At 40.5% G+C, this 16,853-nt stretch overlaps 1 protein-coding gene across 2 annotated transcripts in view; it reads right to left on the bottom strand.

Moving 5' to 3' along the window:
* The window catches only part of LOC131047645 (uncharacterized), a 179,892-nt gene that overhangs the window by 70,535 nt on the left and 92,504 nt on the right, over window positions 1–16,853 (bottom strand). For both annotated transcript variants that reach the window (XM_057981432.2, XM_057981433.2), the window contains exons 6-7: window positions 1,185–1,282; window positions 965–1,049 (exon numbers count right to left, since the gene is read on the bottom strand). In XM_057981432.2, coding sequence (XP_057837415.1) covers window positions 965–1,049; window positions 1,185–1,282 — 183 coding nt within the window. The remainder of the gene's footprint in view (window positions 1–964; window positions 1,050–1,184; window positions 1,283–16,853) is intronic.

Raw genomic sequence — 16,853 nt, 5'->3', positions numbered from 1 at the left:
AAAAAATATAGGATAATCCAAAAAAGGGGACATTACATGATCACCAAGCTTCGTATCAATGTTATTGGCCATCTTATTTGTTTCTTTATATGCAGCTTTAGCTATTTGATTTCTAAAATATAGTGTTATTTATGTGTTCAAATAGTTTACTCCATAAGCTTCCATATAAATTAAAATTGCTAGTTTCTAATTTAATTTTTAGCCAATATGATAATTGATTGTTGTGTTCAGAGCAGTTGTTGATTCATATAGTTTAGATCCTTAAAAGTATAAAATCCCAGTTGTGAGAGTACAGCTGATTTCAATCTTTTTATTATACCTAAGGCCAAAAAGATAAGACAAGTTCATTTCAATTTATTACACTTTGCATCAGAACTCCTTGAGAATCAATGTGCATAGAGTGTTTACTTGTAGATTTTGTCCACAATATTGTGTATAGGATTAATTTTAGGTTATAAGGGAGTATTCCCTTCCAATTTGAAGACAGGTTTACTTCACATATGATTCCATTTGTGTTGCATGGAAAGGTACAAGTTAATATGCTAACAAATATGAAAGTTGCACTATTTAACTTGTAGAATAAAAATTAAATTTTTTTTTTTTAATGTACCTGAAATTGATTACACTTTACACTATCTCTTCTAGTATAAGAAATACTAGCTGAAGAAGACATTGTCAAGAAGAAATGAAAACTACATGAGAATCATCAATGTAAAAAAGAAAAATCCAAGAAGCAATCACATTGTTGTTCTAGTAACTGATCAACATGAGAAATAAAGGTGTTCTAGCTTGAAGAGAAGCATAACGTCCACTATTTATCATGAACATCACAGAAAACCAACAATTTACACCCTTGCAAACATTTTTTATCAACCTAAGTAATTATAATGAATATTCCTTTCCTATGCATTTCATTTGGTATCAAATTCATAAGAAACATATCACCTAGTGTACACATACTTACATCAGAAAAACAGATTTCTTGCCAACCCCCTTTCCAAAATCTACATCAAGAGCACCGCTATATGGTTTTACTCTAAATTCTTTTCCTGCAAAGCAAAACCAACAATGCAGACTCAGTTAAAGAAATGGATCCTTTTCAATATAGTAAATAAAGATTATTTCCTTAAAGGACAACTTGGTTCAGCCTAGAAAAGACATTAGGAAACTATCCTTAAATCCACCTTTACGATATGCAATCACTTCCTCCCCAAGAAGCAGATAACTTGTTGCTAAGATTGTTGGGCCTACACCACCAGAACCTGCAGTGAAATAAGAAAATCTGCAAGGAACTATTAGCAGCACAATTGTACAAAGTCTGCAACAATGTTTTAAGATTGTATCATAATTAATATTTTATTTTTGACCTAGAATTGTAAAAAACAATCCATGTTAAACAACAATGACGATGTACTCAGCTCATATACTTTAGTTTTCCAATTGAATTGTCAATGATTAATACCTATTTCCTTTACTGTACAGTTATTCAATTTGGAATTTTCAATTTTATTTACGTTCTTAAAGCTTGAGTAAATCTTTTTTCTTATCATATTAGTTTATCCTTTCTATTTCCTTCCACAACAACAACAGAAATTGCAATGCCATGCAGTATTCTTCTAATCAGTTCCAAAGGCATCAAGATCAACTCTAACTGAAATGTATTTAATGTGTGACAATAAAAACACTAATAAACCAATACAAGAAAAGCAATGCTGACAAAATCTTGAATACAATAGAAAAACAACAATGGGACACTGACATAATATAAACAATTATTTACCCTGGGAAACCCTTTCAAGAAAAAATCTGGCAAAAACAACACTCACAGTATTAACTCAATCATTTACAACTCAATAAGGTATTTCTCACTTGATCTTAGCCCTAATTCAGGAGTAATTATCACAAAAGATAGAAATAGGATGACAGAAATCTACCTTAATGTCTTTCAATGTCTGCTTCATCCAAAGTACTTGTGTGCAAGAGGACATTGCTGCAATGTATTCTGTTTCAGCTGTTAGAGAGAAACAGATGCTTGCTTCTTACTGTGCCATGATACTAAACACCTCCCAAGGAAGAAAGCACCTCCACTTGCGCTTTTCCTATCATCAATTGACCAACCCCAATTTGCATCTGTATAGGCTATAAGTGTGAAGTCATTTCCACTAGGATACCAAAGCCCATACTCCATAGTATCTTTGAGGTATTTGAAAATTCTTTTAACTACATGAACATGTATTTCCTTAGGGGCAACCTGGAATCTAGCAACATATCCTACAACTTGCATGAACATGTGTTTCCTAAGGGGCAGCCTGGAATCTACCAACATATCTATAGCCTGCATTATATCAGGTCTACTGGTTGTAACATACAATAAACTTCCTATCATAGACCTATAAAGAGTTTGATTAGCATTTGAGGACTCATCATCTTTACTAAGTTTGCAACAGTCACCATAGGAGTGCTAACAGGAGTACAATCTTTCATTTTAAATTTCTTCAACATCTCTCTAATGTATTTAGTTTGGGAAATAAAAATACCTTCCTTAGATTGATGAATTTGTATCCCAAGGAAGAAAGATAGCTCTCCCAACATTGACATTTCAAACTCCATCTTCACGTTGGTAGAAAAAACTTTACACATTTGTTCATAGTCACTACCAAAGATTAAATCATCAACATAAACAACTACGATCAGCATATGTTTACCTTCTTCTTTAACATACAAGTTGTTGTCCACTATGCCTCTTTTGAATCCCTGTTGTTGCAAATAACAATCCAACCTGTCATACCAAGCACATGGTGCTTGTTTGAGGCCATAAAGAGCCTTCTTTAGCTTGCATACATAATCATGATCTGTTGATAACACAAATCCATCAGGCTGTTTCACATAAACTTCTTCATTCAAATGTCCATTCAAGAAGGCAAATTTAACATCCATTTGAAAAACTTTAAAACCTTTAAAGGAGGCCAAAGTTAAAAACATTCTAATTGCCTCTAAACGAGCAACAGGTGCAAAGGTTTCATCGAAATCAATACCTTCAACTAGGGCATAGACCTTACACACTAACCTTGCCTTGTTTCTCACCACTTGGCCATCCTCATTCAACTTGTTCCTGAAAACCCACTTTGTGCCAATCACATTCTTGTCCTTAGACATTCGGACAAGTTCCCAAGTTTCACTCTTTTGGATCTGATCTAACTCTTCTTTCATAGCTGCAACCCAAGATTTGTCTTTTGTAACTGTTATCACTTGAACCTGCACCCCTATTTGCTAAGCTCTCAACTCAGCAGGCTTGTGACACATGGGAACTCTCCTAGGCCTATGGGTTGCCTAAAACTTGGAATGAACCTCCAGAGAAAGTTGGTTCTTAGCTGGTTATCACCTAATTCTGACTATCCTAATGATTCTTGTTGAGAAAAGAGAAGAAGGAAAAACATGAAAATGAACCTACTGCCTAATAGGTGATGCACCAAACTGAATATCTTGAGAAAGAACAGCAAACAACAAACAATATGACAGCAATAATACTCATCTACACAACCCAGTAAATCATAACCCTTGCATAAATAGTTTATAAGAAGGCTAAAATCACAGTCCTTAGAGGAGAAAAACACTTCTCACAACCTAAGACTGTTATTCCACTCACACAACTTATAACCTGCAAATAATTATACTCCTGCATAAGATATCCACATGAAAACACAATTTCAAAGATAAGAATGTCACAAAAACCTGCATTAACACCAAGGACTCACAATAACAAAAGAATATGGGAAGGCATGGACTACTTATTACTGCTCATAGGTGTTACAATGCTCTCTTAATCCTGAAAAGTGTTACAAAAATATTCCCTTTTGCAGAAAGAACTCTGAAATTATAGTCTGCCAAAAGATGAATAATCAAGAACTCCTACAAAAGAGAAGGAAAGCAGTATATATGCTGCTTCCAACAGCTACATTCAACCCAAAAAACCCACTTTTAGGATAAAAAACAAGTGTAAAACTGAAAGGACTTGAACAAAAAGTCAAGCCACCCCATACTTTGCCATAAAAGCTCCTAAATAGACCATAAATGGCTCCAAAATATCTTCTGACAGGCCTGCAAGCCTTCATTAATGCAAAAATATCCCCTTTGACCTTATCAAAAATAAAAAATAAAATATACATCTCATAAAGTGATTTTTTTTTTTTTTTTGGAATTTATTATTTAATTAAATACTTTGTTTTATTTCATGATTATGTTTTAAAGGCAAAATGCTAATAAATGAAATAATGATAAAATAATTTAATAAAGTGACCTATTTCACTTTAACAAAAATTTTATTATTTCATTTATTATTATTTTGATTTTAATTATAAACATGAAATAAAATAAATTATTTAATTAATACAATAAATTTTAAAAGATCACTTTAATTAATATGTATTAAATTTTATTTTATGCTTATTTAAAAAGTCTTCATAAAAAAAATATTTATTAAGTGATTCATAAATATCACTTAATAAATATTTACATTGAAAAATAATTATTAAGTGATATTCATGAATCACTTAATAAATATTAACAAAGGGAAACTAAAACATCACTATCGATCCCTTAGGCATTTCACGGGGAAAGAAGCTTGTAGAAAAATAAATAAAACAAGGCAAAAAAAGAAACCTTAGATTATTGGATGAATACGATATAGGGTAAAAGAAAACCCTAAATCACATCATTTCTTCTTCTCTCTTTTTTTCATTCGATACTTTTACTTGCTGAAAGCTTCACCTTGGTGCCGCCATGGGGTAGGGTTTGAAGGTCGAAACTGCAACTTTGGATGATTCTGGGTGCGATTTTTCATGAGACTCTCTGTGTGAAATGCATGGTAAGCTTCCTTCATTGTCGAATTTGAAAATTCGACCTCCATATTTGATTCGACAGTGGTCTCAGGCCTTCAAGGCCGCGGCTGACTTCTTTATTCATCCTTCACGATTTTACTGAGTGTTGGGCGTGATTTTTCTAGCTGGGCGTCACTTTCTCTAGCCGCCATGGGGTTCCTCTTCCTTGGTTCGAAATCTAGAAAAGATCACTTGCTTTCTTGGACCCCATTGTAGCTGCCTTTGAGAACGACCTTCTGAAGATTTTTTTCGCCATTAATGGCGACCTCAGGTGCACATTTTTCTCCATAAAAGAAAGTCGATTTTCTGAGTATTCCACTTAATTTTTTCTTTTTAAGGAAGAAAATATTTATGTTCTTCGAAATGCCAAAAATCGACATGGCTCCCTTGCAAATTTGAATTTATCTGCACTATTGGGATTGCATACTTGGATTTTGTAATCATGCCTTGATTGTTATAACTAATGTGTTGTCATCTTTAGGCTGCTATTTCATTATTATTTTTTTGAGCTCTCAGACCGTATTCATCTTGACAGTAATCTAGTTCACGGATGTGTTACTGTATTTTATCTGTGTATTGGCATCTTCATAGTGATTAAAGCTATGAAATCCCCTCTGAGAAGTGAAAAGGACACCATGATCATCCCTGCTAATCTTTTAAAATCAGTACTGTATTTGTCCTTTCCATAACAGCTCAAGGGCACCATTACCTTGATAGTTGATGTGACCTTTTAATTGTGCCAACTCTTAGAAAAAAGACTGCATTCTTGGATTTGAGAAAATAAGACATTTTTCGAATGTTGCTACAAAATTCTGATAAAATGAATGGAATAATTGATACCTTAAGCTTTGATTTGTTTTTTTTTGTCAAAGACAGTAAGATTGATTTGCCTCTTCAATGCATGCTCTCTGTGACTTTCAGTTATTGAACTATCATTGCATCTTTAGAGGCTCTCCATCATGACAATTCCTCCTTTTATATTTGCTCTTCAAATGCATTATGACTACATCTTTTGTTTCAAAAACAGATACATGCATCCCTTTTGGTTGATTTCCTCCAGCGATACAGAACTATGAATTAGTAGTAGACGCTGCCCGGCATTATGAACCAAATTCCAGACTAGTGCTCCTCGAGAATATGACTATCGTCGACTTCTCTACTGAGGCCATTGCTGATGCATTTGACATCCACTTTCCAAACAATCCCACAGCTACAACCATAGATGAAGCACAAGGGGCATATGATATGAATCCGGCCCGATGCAAAGCATTGATCAACGAAGAATGGTACAAGGAGAAAAGGCCTTCAAGCGCCAGATTTGTGAAAAAGACCCCTAGGAGTGATTTTCATAATGAACATGGGGATATGGTCACATTACTCAACCAAGTCATGGGACTTCCTAAGTCCAACTACTTTGAAGAGTGGATGTTCTATTTTACAGAGCAGGTCTTCCTCAGGACGTCTAAGTTTGACTGGGCCCAGATCATAAGCAATAACATCCACACTCAGCTGATTCAACTCGAAACGAAGAAGTACTTCACCATGACCTCTTATTTGGTCTATATGTTCGCCAAGAACCAGCCACTGCCAGGATTGATAATGAAAGGTGAAATTGGGAATGGGCCCAGTCAGGTGAAGGTCTGCGATTGTTACTCGCAACTGCACTACCAAGATATAGCTCAAAGGGAAAAGAGCAACCTGGCTTATGCAGTTGGTCAATATGAACGCGTCAATGACGCCTTCACAGTGCGCCTGGTCAGGCTAATGCAGGGAGGATTACACATAAGGCTCTCAGAGCAAGCTACTACTCTAGTACAGAGGTATGGAGCCTGGTTCATTCAGTTCCCAAGGTTCTCCTACATCCGAATAGCTGGCTTCGATGGTGCTCCCCTCCGACTTCCACGGTATCCAACCGACAAAGTAATTCTTATGGAGGTTGCAAGGCAGTCACGCCCGGCCGACATCTTACTCCGAGAAAGCAAGCAGACTGGATTCACATTCCCTATGATCATAGGCAACCATAATGTCCACTTGAAGACCCCTACCCTAGCAGAAGAGTCCCTTGCAGAGTTGGCCTCTTATGGCCTACAGGACCATTTTCCAAGAAAATATTTCGATAATGATAATTTGGTGAAAAGAGCCTATGGTAGGCGGTACAGAGCAAAGGAATCAGTTGAAGACTATTGGAAAAATTGCTCTGATGACTACGAGGTCAAGTGACGGGAATATTCTAGACTGAGTGTGCAGCAAATGCGACTCTTTGAATACCGTCGGGTCCCAGATCAGCTCACAGATTCAGGGAATTGCCTCCAAGTGCGAGAATTTGAAGCAGTAAGGCATCTCTTGCCAGGCGTTGATTGGTCCCAAGACCCAATCACTGATTTCGAGGCAGTCATGGCAGCCCCAGCAACGTACACATATCAATGGTTACATCAGCAAATCGAAAGGCTAATCCACGAGGGAGTCCAGTTCACTTACCACTTAATGGGCAGCCTCGATTCTCAGTCTTCAGAAGATGAAGGAACGTCTAGTGCACCCCGGGAAGGAACTGAGAAACCAAAAAAACGGAAGAAGGCTAAGGCTTGAAGAGGGACTTGGACGTCCAAAAGAACAAGAAGGGAAAAGATTCCTATAAAGAGGCCAGAGGTCACTTCATCTTCAAAGGACCCCAGTTCGTCTGACGATGCAGTAGAATTGGATTGTATACCTGCTCCGCCTTCCCAAAGCGACATCGATGCATTTGAAGCCAATGATCCTCCCGCGCCCGATGTGCTAGACACTGAGTTAAGAGCCCTTGAATTAACCGAACTGGGTAACCAAATAGAAGAAGGAGAGATTCCATCCACCCAGGGGGTCAAAGTGCATGAACCTACTCAACAGAGCCGTCATGAGTTGCTGCTCCACAATACAACCAAAGATGACTCCACCGTCGAACGAGAACAAAGGATAGATGAGACTCATGAGCTCGAGAGAACTGAAGAACAACCATAATATGAAGATGTCAGGCAGTTGTTCAGCTAAATAGGGGAGAATTCAGCTGCAAGCAAAGGGCTTCACACCTCTTTCTCTCCTCCGGTGGCAGGGCAGCTGCAAATCTATGGTGAGTCGGCTAAGAACATCACAGAACAGAATACAGACTTAACCTTATCATCAACCTAGACAGTGCCTCAAGAGTGGTTGATTGCCAGAGCCCAACGCAAGGCCGCCACCAAGCCACCCATTGATCTCGAGGATATCTTCTCGCGCATAGACCAAGCAAAAGCTAAGGGGAAGAAAAAGCCCAAGGCATATTCTAGAGTGACCAAAGACGAGCAAAGGAAGTGCACTCTTCACATTGCCACCCTGCCTATAGACAAGCCAGCAGATCAGATTACACTCGCAGATTATAGCATCACAACTGTCCCCATCGGACGAGCCACTAAAGAGCAAGAAAAAGAAGAATTTAAGGATTCAGTGCAGAATATACTCAGGCAGCTCGAAGAGATCACAGCTGAAAAGGACATGTATCGGGCTCGTGATAAGCAAGCCGAAGGATACATCGATCAACTCCTAAGGCCATTGCACAATGCCTCCGAATCCCATATTCCCCGACAGCATTGGCGCAAAGGACCACAACAAAATTTGAAGGGGTACGAGACACCGCAAAGGCCGTCAGGGAATGGATGCAAGACATCAAGAAAAAGGGAGAGCAAATCCTTAAGGAAGTAAAAGAAATGGCCCTCCATCGAGACCTCACTCTAGTCAAGTTATTAGAGGTAAAGAGGGAATACCTTCACATGCACAAAGTGGCAGCCACTACCCTTCCCCTCATGAGAGCTCTTTTCTGGACACGCGCAAAATCCTACATTGTTCGCCATCCTAGATCCTCATAGCATCAGTGTTCTTAAGGAGTGGTACTCGACTATCACCATGAAGAACGACACCAAAGAAATTATTGACAAGGAGAGTGACGCATGTGAAGTGATTCTGGGAAACATGCAAGACCTAGGTAAGACCATCCTCCGATCAATGGTTTTGGGATGGATAAACGACTTGTCCGATAATGCAATCCAGCCGGACTGGGAAGAAAGATTAGGAACGGATAGGATTACCTATTCCACTAAGGACTTGAGTTTTGCTGGTCAGTTCCATTCAGACATATTATGCTTTGAGTGTAATCGCTCCTGCTGGAAGGACGGTGTAAAACATGTGGACCAGTGTCTCGAGGGCATGCAATACAAAATTCGCCATCCTCCCATGCCTCCATTCAGTTTGCTCTTCCAGTTATGTATCAGGTTCCAGGAATACGTTCGCGAGGAACGGGCAGCAGGTTGTGATTTATGGCAGGAATACTTGCATAGGGAGGATCAATTTCTAGAAAGAGTGTGAGACTGAAATAGAGAAAGTAATTTCTCAAAAGTGTTTTTTTCCCTCTGAATCTTAAAAGTGCACTTTTGCACCAAAAAGTGACTGTTGACTTTTGGTCAACAAATGTAAAACTTTATTGATGCACCTTTTGGGATTATTTCAAATTGCTGTAATTATCCCTTTTTGGGTAGTTATTGCCCATTTTGGGGTGGTTGTTGATATTTGCCTCCCATTTATGGGTATGGGCAGCCATGCTGTATGGATGAATTTGGGCCACTTGTTTAGATTAAATCTAGGCCATTCATCCTTTTTGAAGCCTATTTAAGGGACTAGTTTTCCCTTTTTTTTGTAAGAAGTTTTTGGATTGTTGCGAAAGCTCTGGAGAAATTTACATGACTTAATGCAAAGAATTAAGACTGTTTTCAAGTTTCCTTGTGAGTGCATGGTTTCCTTCTTCACTTAATTTAGAAATCTTTCAATTATGTTTATTTCTTTACATAGCGTTTTTCAATCAAGCATCTGATAGAATCCTTGCAGTCCACACCATTAGGGAACGGCTGATTGCCTTTCTTTCTGCATGGTTAATCTGGACCTTTCATGCTTAGTTCGGTTATCAAACACATACTATGAATGTAAAAGTTCTAATACTGTACTTGATAACATGAAAATCTTGTTTCTCCTTTGAAGATTGCACTGGATTTATGCAAACATTGTGCTTGAGCAACTGGTGATGTTTAATCTAGTTTCCTGGAGGTGTCTGTCTGCTTGACTGAATTTGCTATCTTAGTTAGAATTTACATTTCATGTCTCTCTCTCTCTATATATATCCTTCCCTCCTTTTTCCCCCTTTTTTATTCAGAAAATCTGCAGTCTCATTAAAACAGTATCAAATTAACCGAAATCATCTGATAGAAAGATTATAAAAGTTCCAAGGAACTTATCTATAAATTACCCATTTAACGTAAGTCCCCCTTGTGTTTCTAGCATAAACACATCAAGCCACTGAAAAATCCCGCAGTCAAGACCTGACAAAAGAAACCTTGAGGTTGTCTCCTTTGATCAAACTTAGAAAACAACATTAGAGACTCCCTTATCTCAAGAGAGAGTAGGATAATCAGTTGGCTATTCTATTCTGCGTTGGCTGTATGGAGTTTGCAGCAATGCGATTTCAGACACGTCAACAGAATTGGCGCTAGAAGGAGGGCATTAATGTTTAAACTACTAAATCAAGATCACATCAGCCTGCATTTGTAGAGAGTAACAGAATTAGCTTTTACCCTCTTGTGCATGCAGCAAAACCGATACTAGGAGGGCAGCTCATGATGCAGTATGGTATTGCTGCATGAATTCCCGCTTAACCTTCCCCTTGAACAGCCAGATCAGGGACTGAACCAATCGTATATTGCAGATCAGTTACAATCCCTGGCTTGGAAGTCAGAAGCAGATTATCCTCTTTTCAGGCGAGTGAGTCGCACCATCAATGAGGAAGAAGAAAAGGGTTCGCAAATAGAGGTTGTGATCAGGGAAAATCTAGAAAGACAACGGATTGCTGCCCTTCACAAGCAAGTTCTTAAGTAAATCCGACAGTTCTCTTTTGGGTCCACTAATATGGTGAATAATGGGTCTACCTGTTAATCCTCCTCAGCCAGAAAGAGACCCTCAACCAGTGATACAGACAGATTTGAATTTCAGCGACAAGCAAGAATGCCCTATTACAAAATTATATAGCTTGGCTTGGTCAGTAAAAAGGAATTATCCGGATTGGTCCCGAATGTGTATGATCCTTGAAGAGGAATAGGATATTGCTGATTGTATCGACGCGTAGAATCAGAGAGATCAAGAGGAGGCTAATCTAGCTCCCACACCGCACCAACAGATTTGACATTAAAACAACTCACGCTGGAACGAATTGGATCCTTCTCTCTGGAGAGATTCGAAAGAGTCCTAAGGTCAAGCCGAGAGAGAGAAAGATTTACCGGATTTCAATTCTACAGACGCAAGAGTTATCGCCGGACTGCAGAACCCAATGAGTCCAGCTCTGCAAATGAGCAGTTTGTTGTTCCAGCAAGTTCAGTTTTTGCAGTTCCAGCAGTTACAACCCCGGTTCCTGATCAAACTCAAGCGAATCAGCCACAAATGGCGCATAATCCACCCGCTCCAAATGGTGCCACTTGGTTGGAAGACAATCCATTGCCCATCCTTTTCCCAACTTATCATGATATGCCTAAGAGCTTGGACAGGTTTTGTTCCATTTTTCATGCAAATGATCCGAACAGAACAGCAGAAGAACATATTAAGATATTCGAAGATGCGTTACGCAATAGGCAAATTGAGTATGCAGATGTTGCATGTAGGCTTTTCCCTTACTCATTGGGAGAAGACACTTTTTACTGGTTTATCCATTTGCCACTATCCTCTATTGACTCTTGGGAGAAGCTGAAAACAACTTTTACGGGAAAGTATGGTATCCTTATAACCCCGACAGAGCTATACAGGCAATTTGTAAAAGTCAAGAGACAAGGACATGAGCCTATCAGTTCCTTCAATAACAGGTTCCATAAGGCCTTCACCCGATTGCAAGATCCGTATGTGGTAAGGGACGCTTCGGCAAGGGAAATATACTATTCAGCTCTGGACTACCTAACAACTATGTTTGTCCGACAGTCACACCCCGCACTGACCACATTGACTGAAGCCTATGCCAAGGCTATGGAAATCAGTAAGGGACTAGGCCAAAACATCACCGGACCATTGGTGCAATTAGGACCTCCTGCTATGCCCAATAAAGTTCAAGAGATCAGCCAGGCTTTGGCTCACCAAACGCCTATTATGAATCCAATTCCGCAACTGGCATATCAGCCTCAGCAATCTACCAATCAATTGGTACTTCATCCAGGACCACCTATATCCCAAATCCCTCCTAAACAGCCCATATATCTGCAAAATACCACAGTGTCATCTAGAACTCAAGAGGAAAAGGACGAGATGAGAGAACTGACTGAACAGATGAAGAAGCTTTCCTCTGAGGTCACTTATCTGCGAAATCAGAATAATCAATTGCAGAATAGTCAGAGGAATCACCAGTATGCGAGCCAAGGTCAACACCGAGGTCAGTACCAAAACCAGGGATATCAAAGACCCACGAGGACATGGAACACCTGTCCCAATAACAGAGGGGTACCCACTCCACTTGATAATCCGCCAGCATCAGAAAACAGGCCAACAGACTGTATTTTTGGCAGAGGCAGCACTTTCTAATTGGTGCAAGTTGCATAATACTAACCAACACTCAGAGTTGCGACGAATTTCAGGTTGCAGCCAATATATTCCAGCGGGAAGTTGAGAACACAATGCCTCAGCCCGTGCTTCCACCCTCCGGATTTGAAATAGTGCCATCACCAAGGTACGATACTGCACTTGTCCTAGAAACTTACATTCCCCCGTTCTTCTTCCCTAATCAGGATGAAAATGAGGTGGCCGACCCAAATCAACCCGCTGACGTAAATGCATTTCAGCAATACCAGTGCGGAAATCGGGGATATTACAACAAAAATAACCAGAACAGTAATAGCGGTCCTTACAGTACGTCCATGCCTCCCAAGGACATCCAAGTTCCTCCAGATCAAAATGCCAGCAACAACCCGAATTATCCTAAGGCATCGCAGCAGTATGCGAGCCAATGTCAGTCGCAAAAGACACAACCCCCTCCGAGAATACTTACCCCACAGAATCAGCCGACTGCTGCCACGAATCAGGGCTCCAGTGATAAACCATCCAGCAATATAGAGATTACTAAGCTAGGCCAGTTGGTGGCAGATGAGTTCAAAAAGATCAAAGTTAGCTTATCCCTTGCTGAACTGATGAAAGTCTCCAAAGTTAGAGACATGGTCTTGGGTAGCCTTAGAGAACCCTCGCCAGTTCAGTCCAAAGGAACCGACGAGCACTCCGAACAAAGAGTGCTGCAAGGACAACCCCAGAAGATCAGTAATGAGGTAAGAGGACCAACAAACCCTAGCGGCGCAACAGTAAATTATGCTACACCACCTGAGTTCTCAAATGATCAGCCTATGGAGACTGGCTTTGGAGTGCGTGCATGAGGAAGAACTTTGGACATCTCAATCATGAACAATGACACCCTGCCATCAGAGCCTACTATTAGCTTGTTCACTGAAAAGCTAGAACCCCCGCCTTTCCTATTAACTCTCAAAATCTTTGGTAAGAACTTGCACAACTGTCTAATAGACTCAAGAGCTTCAGCGAATGTTATGCCTCTATCAATGTGCAATGCTCTAGGCCTAGCCCCCACCAAGACTAACCAAAAGGTTACTCAATTGGACAAATCTTAAGTGACGGTAGTAGGGGAGTTAAACAATATACACATGCAATTGACAGCAGATTCGTGTATTCAGATGTACATTGATATCCAAGTAGTGGACATCCCGGGAGCCTATGGCATGCTGCTTAGTCGAGATTGGACCCGCGTCCTTAACAGTTGGCTGCATTCTAGTTTCACTCATATGTGGCTACCATGGAGAGGGGTAGTAAACCAGATCCGGATTGAGTCCGAACCTCGGCTCAAATTGATGATTACGGAATATAATCAGGCCAATGAGACCCTATTTTTAGAGTCAAACATGGGCACATACAGGATTGACATCGGCTCAATAAATGAAGTTTTATTGGTACAATGCTCAAATCCAGTCCAAAATTTGGAGAGAATTGTAGAGAGTTATGATAAAGAGATCCCGTCGTCGGAAGAAAGTGAGTTATTCAGCAGTCTTAAGGAGTTTTTCTGCAAATACAAAGAGCAGGTGTCCCATCTCAACCATCAAGATTCTATTAAGAATTTGCTCCTAACCTGCTGGTGCAGAGTTCACAATGCCGCCCATTCAGAAATAACATGTTCATTATGCAGAATAGCATTGAATCAGGCACGAAAGAGACATTCAGAGGTGTTGCAAACCCACACTCTCAGGCCAGAAGACACCGCACTCTTGGAGCTCCCTGAAAGGAGGCCCCCTGAGCAAGAAAAGTATGAAATAATAGGCCCAACAACTGCAACGAATAAGGTTGCCAGCCCAAATCAAACTTGGACTCTAAGGTTCGATGGTTCAAAGTCCAAGCGAGGAGCTGGAGCAGGGGTGGAACTGATAAGCCCTACCGGTGAGACCTATTTGGCCTCTTACCGACTACAGTTTCACTGCACCAACAATATAGTAGAGTATGAATCTTTGATTCATGGTTTGCTGCTAGCCATCAAGAAAGGAGCCCAGATCCTGCATTGTTTCGGAGATTCCGAAGTGGTAGTCCGGCAAGTACGAAAACAATATACCTGCCATGACAAAAGACTCAGCGTCTACCGCAACCGTGTGTGGGATATAATGGAGAGTTTTGACGCTTTCAACGTCAAGACCATATTCAGATCGCAGAACCAGGTTGCTGATTCATTAGCACAGGCCGCAAGTACGCTTGAGCCACTATCAATGCAAAGTTTAAAGAAATTTACAGTGGAGTTAACATCAATCCCATCAGTTCCGGACAATGTTACTAATTTCCAAGTGTTTGATGATGATAAGCACATCATCGACTTCATTACAAGCTCAGATGTGTTTGCAACACAGATTATTGATGAGGAAGAACCTCAAGAAGCCGAGATCGACATAGGAGTCTTGAATCTCAGAACAAATACCATTCCTAGAGGTATGGTACAATTGGAAAGGATTTTCGACTGGGACCAGCTCAAGTCTCGCAAGGAAGGTACTTCTGAAGGAGGCGCCTGCGATAAAATCAACGTCGGCACACAAGAAAATCAAAAGAACGTGTTGATTGGCAAGGTATGTACATCCCAGGAAAGAGACGGAATTCTCAAAAATATGAGGGAATTCCCAGATATCATCGCTTGGGGGTATGAGGATCTCAAAACTTATGACACTTCAGTGATAACTCATACCATACCCCTTAAGCCAAACTCAAAACCTTTCAGGCAGAGGCAGCATCCAGTGAATGCCCTCCTCGAACCATTGATATATCAAGAAGTAAAGAAATTGCTGGCTGCCCACATCATCTTTCCGGTGTGACATTCTACCTAGGTCGCTAACCTAGTTCCCGTAAGGAAGAAGAGCGGTGAAATCAGATTGTGCGTTGACTTCCGCAATCTAAATAGAGCATCAGAAAAAGACAATTACCACCGCCCTCTCTTGATGAGGTCTTGCAAATGGTCAATGGATCCCAGATGATGTCTTTCCTAGACGATTATTCTGGGTACAACCAAGTAATGGTCGAGTATGAAGACCGACTCAAGATTGCATTCAACACCAAGTGGGGAATATTTGCTTATAGAAGGATGCCTTTTGGTTTGATCAACGCAAGAGCTACATTTCAGCGCGCCATGGACATCACATTCAAAGATCTTGTAGCCCGCTGCATCATTATTTATATGGACGACTTGACCGTTTTCTCCAAGCAAAGGGCGGATCATGTGAGTGATCTGCGAAAAGTTTTTCAGCGTTGTCGTCAGTTCGGGATATCTCTAAATCCCAAGAAATGTATGTTTGGCGTGACCGAAGGTAAGCTTCTCGGCCATGTTATTTCAGAAAGGGGGATATCAATCGATCCTGATAGGATCAAAGCCATACTACAGATCAATCTTCCCGCAAGCAAAAACGAACTTAAGTCATATTTCGGAAAGATAAATTTTGTCAAGAAGTTTATAACAAGATTTGCTGAAATAGTTCGCCCTCTCAATGATATGCTAAAGAAAGATGCCAAGATAGAGTGGACCCTAGTGACCAAGAAGGAGTTCGAACAGATCAAACAAGCTATCGTCCAGGCGCCAGTTTTGGTAAGCCCCGACTACCTAAGGCCGTTTTACATATATTCCTTCGCTTCTGAACACACCTATGCAGCAATCTTAACTCAGCGAAAGGAAGAAGAGGGAGAACACCCGATAGCATTCATGAGCACTCCACTAAAGGAGGCTGAACTAAGATACCCAAATATTGAGAAGCAAGCGTATGCGCTAGTCAAAGCTATCAGGAAATTCCGGCATTATATGCTCAGGAGTAAGATATATGCCATAGTGTCGGATGTTGCAGTAAAGACATTGTTGATGCAGAATGAGCTAGGTGAAAGGAGAGGCAAATGGGTAACCATCATCCAGGAATATGACATTGAAATCCAGCCCATGAAGCTAGTACAAGGTCAAGCTTTGACGCAAACCCTCGCGTCTGAATGCTCAGGAATCGTGCATCAGCAGTATCTGATTGAGCAAGTCTCTCCAGATGAGTGGTATGATGACATAACCTTCTACCTTCTTAATCAGAAATGTCCATCACACCTTAACCCAGTACAAAAGAGGGCACTAAGGATGAAGAGCAGCCGTTTCATGCTGCAAGGCACCGTCTTGTATCGAAGAAACCACGAGGGCATCTACCCAAGATGCGTGAATAAAGATGAAGCATGCTGGATTATAGAACAATTCCATACTAAGTTTGGAACAGGTCATGGGTCAAGCTTAGCAACAGCCCACCAGATCCTCAGAGCAGGCTATTATTGGCCTACCTTATTCCGGGACACCCATAAGCAAGATCTGCCATGTGTGCCAAGTATCCGCAACGAGGGAGCGAACCC

The sequence above is a fragment of the Cryptomeria japonica genome, chromosome 10 (assembly GCF_030272615.1).
Source record: "Cryptomeria japonica chromosome 10, Sugi_1.0, whole genome shotgun sequence".
Classification (NCBI taxonomy): domain Eukaryota; kingdom Viridiplantae; phylum Streptophyta; class Pinopsida; order Cupressales; family Cupressaceae; genus Cryptomeria; species Cryptomeria japonica.
This window is presented reverse-complemented; position numbering and strand designations above follow the sequence as displayed.